The 5,663-nt window shown below is 34.7% G+C and overlaps 1 protein-coding gene across 1 annotated transcript; it reads right to left on the bottom strand.

Moving 5' to 3' along the window:
- Window positions 1–1,225: 1,225 nt before the first annotated feature.
- On the bottom strand, window positions 1,226–4,832 carry LOC149277502 (uromodulin-like). Its single transcript, XM_089502845.1, has 7 exons — window positions 4,749–4,832; window positions 4,401–4,555; window positions 3,711–3,956; window positions 3,143–3,305; window positions 2,534–2,615; window positions 1,953–2,009; window positions 1,226–1,287 (listed from the first exon to the last, which is right to left on the bottom strand). The coding sequence occupies exons 1-7, from the start codon at window positions 4,830–4,832 to the stop codon at window positions 1,226–1,228; spliced, it is 849 nt and encodes a 282-aa protein (XP_089358971.1).
- Window positions 4,833–5,663: the final 831 nt, after the last annotated feature.

The following is a 5,663-nucleotide window of genomic DNA, read 5'->3' as shown; positions in this document are numbered from 1 at the left end:
AGAAAGACAGATTTCAAAGAAGTGCTGTTGGTATCTCTTGATGTATAGCAAGCAGGGAAGTTCTGTGGACTCATTTGTAGTTGGGCATACTCCAATAGTTTCTCAGAGGAAGAAAATATAAGAGGTATAAAGCACTTTAAAGCGGATGTTTTATATATATATATATATATATATATTTATATATATCCTTGACCATACAATACACTCCTTTGTACGGCAATGTAGATTAGGATGGACAAAGGCTGGTTATAGTTTATTCTATTCCAGTAAATGTTTTTATAGCAACGCAATAAAAGAGCCTGTTCTTTTTTGTAGTGCTGTCCGTTCCTCTATAGACTTTCATTAGTTTTTTTGTCCAGCTGGGTGATTAAAGCCTCAGCCTTCAATTATTTACCATAGGCAATATAATAAGTGTCAGTGTCTATAAGATTGGGCTAAGGTAACAAAGCTGGGGCTGATGCTTGGTGCAACTCCTGTCCCTTTTGCTTCTTACACAGGAGATCATCACTAGTTGTGTTACTTTTTTTTTAAACCCATACAACATAGTTTTTTTTTTTACCCACAGACACTCATTTAATGTTAAAGACAATAACTTAATATCCCTCCTCCAGGACTCAAATCAATGTAGAGAAGGATGAATCTCTATAGATACATTGTGGAAGGTGGACCACATGACTCTTATTTTATAGTTGGGGAAACCCCAAGAAATGTTTTTTTCTCCAGTCACTTCAGAAGAATTCAAGGATAGCATCTTAAATAATATCCTCATGGTAAAATCATCTTTATTAATAAAAAAGAATAAAAAATAATTTAAAAACTTTTTAGTGTTTGCTGATGGGCAGTTGTTGGCAGTCTTTGCCCAATGGCCACATATGTTGTTAGCACTCTTAAGCATTAAATTAGGCCTACAGGGAGAGCCCAGTATCCAAGTGTTAGCTTCTTTCATGGGCTGAGTGTGGTTCTAATGCTACCTTCCAGGATCAAGGGACATCCCAGGTACACATATCATTTCCATGCAAGTCATCTAAAATACTATAGAAACATTCACAGACAAAACTGTTATTCTGCTAAATTTATTAATCACTTCATTGTTCATACAAAGGAATCAAACTTAATATACACTGTATTAGGTAACATGCAAACATTCTTTAAAAAAAAATACTCGGCATAAAACTAACTAGACCATGGGCCAAGTTTCTCTTTCAATTTTCATGTTGTTAGAGTTTCAGTTCAGTATCATTGCGAGTAAGTACAACGTTAACAGAGTGGCCAACGAAGATGTTATGGCTGAAAAGAAACACAAAGAAGTGTCAGCAGATTATAAATAATAAGTATCAGTATCAGACCCATTCTCTGTCTATAAAAGCTAATGCATCTTGTGATTTCCATCCTTTCTCATGGAATATACATGTGTCATAAAATATTAGAATTCTGGATTTGGTAACATTAAAGAAAAAGTTCTAAAAGTTATTTAGCTGAAAGAAGGATCTTCGAGAAAAAAAATATGACTGTCCCTTTAAATTAGAAGCCCCATATTCCTTGTGTTATTGGTATCAATAAAGTTGCAGTTGATGCTTATATTTCCTTTAATATACATATACATTCACATGATCTTTGGGGCTGTCCAATAGGAATATCAGCTTACATTCAATTGGCTGTCACTACTTCCATTGACTTTAATTAAGCATGCTACAGATCATGTGCAGGAAGCACACTTAAGTCTACTTCCTGTTTTCAGCAGAAGCAGCTAGGGGAGGAGAATTAGAACGAAATCATGTAGTGATTTGTATGCAGCGAGCGTCTTACGGGATAAATGGGTATTAAATAAATAGATCCATACTCTTTCTGATTAAGACACCTAAGCGCCTTAAAGAATGTTGGTACAAAATCAGACTTTTTGTTAAGCTACCTTTTAAGGGACGTTTTTGGAGGTAATGTGAATTAACCCTTACCTCTACCCGAAGACAAAGCAGCAGGCTTTATTGCAGGTTGTGGTGTTTCGGAAGATGCTGTTAATAAAAACAATACTATGTAAAACAAAAATATACCAGATATCTTACAGCTATATGTAGCTGTCTGATCTTATCATGCCCTGTTACACCTCACCAGTGTCCCAAAATGTTTAATTTAAATTAAAGTAATGATGCCTGGGAGTTCCAAGGTTGTAATTTCAATTAATGTCACATCGTAAACTCAAATGTATTTGTTTATAGTTTCAAAGTCATAGATATCCGCTAAAAATAAGATACACACTATGATGTATGAACCAAAAGCTTACTTTCTTTATTAACCCCTTAAGGACAATGGGCGGTCCCTTAACCCATTGAAAACAATGCATTTTGAACATGTACAGGCTTTGTCATGAAGGGGTTAATACCAGTACGTTTATATAATTTTGTTTTGATTTGGGTATACCGAAATGTATTAAAATGGTAAGCTTTATTTTTTCTGTTACCCTGTCTTCTTCCTTACTTAGTAATAGTACCTTAGATATCCTCTAACACCAACATTTTCTTGCAAGATATGCAATTACCTCTGAGACGCAAAGGACCAAGCGTTAAACTGGTTGTGTTAGCATCACTGTTGGTAGATACGGATCTCGCTCTGAAGCATTGCTGCAATTAATGTCACAGAAAAGAAAAATATATGGACAGAAAATAAAAATTAAATATGGACACAAAATGTTAAGGTATTTTGTAATGATTTAGAAAAACGCAATACCCAGAGTGCTAATATATATTTACTCAAAACATGGAAAAGGATATTCATATACAGTATATAGTTATTATATGTTGTGGCATTATCACATTCACTGTGTACCCTGTGTTAAAAGAATGTTAAGCCGTTCACATTTCTGGTTTGTTAAAAGAAAATGCTAAAAAAATCATCTATCCGATACGTAATAGGAAAGCTGAATTAATTAAGCATGGTGCATCATATGAGGATTGTAGTCTTTTTATACCCCATATGCGTAAAAAGCTAGTAAAATAATAAGAGCTTTACCTACTGTCTAAAACAAAAAACAGCTACTATGATGGCAAGTTAAATATATCTAAACTAATACTTCAATTTAATTAACACATTTATGTTTAGTGAATATGATTCCTTGTGAAATTATTTACACAGAAATGTTAATACTTACCGGATTACATATCTCAGAGGTTCTATCACACAAGCGGATCTGACAGTGTAAGTAAATTCTGTCGTAGTTCCCAACAAATTTAAACACCTGAACTGAGAAGCGTCCTTGCCGAGATATTCCATTCTCTGCCACGGAAATGGTGGGATCATTTCGATTGGGGCAGCTGGGGAAATAAATAATCTAATAAATCAATTAATGCGGCAGGAGAATATTTATCTATAAAACTAAAATATATATAATATATATTGGGGGGCTCAGTAATTTAAAATGTGACGCAGCATTAAGATGGCATCAACAACACACGGAACAACATAACTATAAAAAGGTCACTTTTTAAAATGAATACATAAGTAAAAATAATATATAATAACACAGGTGTAAGAATTAGAACGGGTTAAAGTTATTCTTTAGTCTAAATTTGAATCTTACTCATCTCTAGGCTTTGCTTTATCCCACATGTCCCCCTCTGCCATTCATAGGCAATTTTTTTTTTAGGTACCCTATAGGTTTTGTCCATTCTGGAACACCGTTAATTGTCACTTCTCCTTGATCTAGAACAAAAACATACCTGTCCCTTATAATGTAGTATCTTACTGGATTCCAGCTCTCATAAGTAGGTGTTACATAGCAGTCTCTCATAACCAACACAAGGTTGGGCTCCCAGGTGTTTTCGATTATTACGCCAGCGTACAGTAGGGACTCTGTACTCAGCCACACTTCTGATCCTTCATAAGGGGCCGTGTAATCGGAATATTGATACAGAGCCATCTTTGCTGTGTATGTTCCTGTTCCACCAATGCTAATAGAAGTAGAACTGTGAAATGGCAAAAGTTTATATTTTAATTTTTTGTGGTAAAGGACTGAGGATTTATGGAGTACATTTATTTTTTGTATCACCATTATATTGTTCAATATATTTCTTGCTATAACAGTGATTTCCTAACAAGCAAAAGTTATATAGCCTTCTCTCCTGTCATATCTTCTCCTTTGTTATGAATAGTTCCAGTATCGAGCTAGCAACATTATCCATAGCAAAATATATAACTTGTAGAGAAGTTTCTCACTGCTTATAACTTTTGGTCTTTTGTTGAGATTTTGTTAACTATATGTTTATCACAAGTCATATAAATCAACAATGATTTAATACAATGAATGAAAAACACGTAGAACGTGCAAATGAATTATTTTGATGGAGAGAAAATTACAAAGAATTAAAGGAGTAACAATGTAGGGGGGGGGGGAATGTTCAATAACGTACCTGATAAATGGATTTACAGCTATCCACAGACTCACTTCCATGTTTAGTGGGTATGAACAGGAAAAGTTCACCCGAACCTCACTTCTTTGAATTATACCATCAGTTTTTGGTGAAATGTATAATGTGTTTGCATAAGTTAAATGGGATTGATTCACCTGGAATGAAGAAATAATAAAATATGGTTATGAAAGTCTTTCAGCTGAATATGCTGAAGAAGAGACCGAAGAGGTCCCAAATTGAGAAGGGCAGCTGCACTGATTTGAAGAACTAGAATGCTAGATTGTTGTATGTGTTTTCTCTTTAGGTTTCGATGCGTTGGATGGCTTGCCATTGTGCAAGCCATCCAACTGATGTAATAACATAGCGTGAAGTGTCTAGCAAGGGACCGTACGCCTGAGATCTATGAGAAGCTGGCTTTAAAATTGGGCCCATTTTACATCTCAGGCCCGGTCCTGAGTGTCATCTGTGCTCACAGAAATGGAGACAAGTTGATAATTGCCCTTACTAATAGCTGTGCTCCGCATGAACCACTTCTTGGTAACATTTCAATCCTGACATAGCTTTTATCCCATCTTTCAGTATAGCTTGTACATGAGTGGTCTCTTAAATGTATTTTCGATGTATCAAATCCTTTCCTCTCCAAAATGCATTTGCTATAGGACAAGATGATTTGGTTTGATCCACACTTAAGTTCTGGTATGAGATAATCTGTGGTGGAGAACAGAAAAAAGTTATGTTGAAAACTATCATATAAGTAGTTGTCGCACTAGAAGTCTGAATTATTTCATCAAAATGCCATCATATAAAATCAAGATCTAATGGCGTTACTTACTTGAATTGAAATTTGAATCCAAGCCATTATCATACGATTCATCTTTGCAGTGACAGTCCGAGACTCCATTAACTTTCGTACATTCTTCATCAGGAGAGCAGTGAGCAGTGGAACAGTTTAGCTCTCTCAATTGTGGTTCTAGGTAGAAATGAACATTTATTAACAAAACATATCAGAAGAATAACTAAAGCATCCCATTAAAAATACACATATTTCTGTTTTGTACGAGCGCCCCCTAGTGGATCAAACGCTAAAATGTAAGATTTTCAGATAAGCCACAAATTTATTTTAACTTTATTTTTGCCACAGAAAGACGTATCCATGTTTAGCAGGGTAAAACTGTATATCATTAAAACTAAAATTTTTAAAAACTAAAACTAAAATTTATTGAAACAGACAATCAGAAAAAACAAAAATACTTGCCAACACAA

Source organism: Sceloporus occidentalis, unplaced genomic scaffold (assembly GCF_023333645.1).
Source record: "Sceloporus occidentalis isolate IW3139 unplaced genomic scaffold, rSceOcc1.0.p SCAF_213, whole genome shotgun sequence".
NCBI lineage: Eukaryota > Metazoa > Chordata > Lepidosauria > Squamata > Phrynosomatidae > Sceloporus > Sceloporus occidentalis.
This window is presented reverse-complemented; position numbering and strand designations above follow the sequence as displayed.

Coding starts and splice junctions, on each gene's coding strand:
- LOC149277502 (XM_089502845.1), bottom strand. CDS start 4,832: ATGGGCCCAATTTTAAAGCCAGCTTCTCATAGATCTCAGGCGTACGGT. Junction 4,556..4,748: donor CACGCTATGTTATTACATCA/GTTGGATGGCTT, acceptor TCTTCATTCCAG/GTGAATCAATCCCATTTAAC. Junction 2,010..2,533: donor TGGTCCTTTGCGTCTCAGAG/GTAATTGCATAT, acceptor TTTTATTAACAG/CATCTTCCGAAACACCACAA.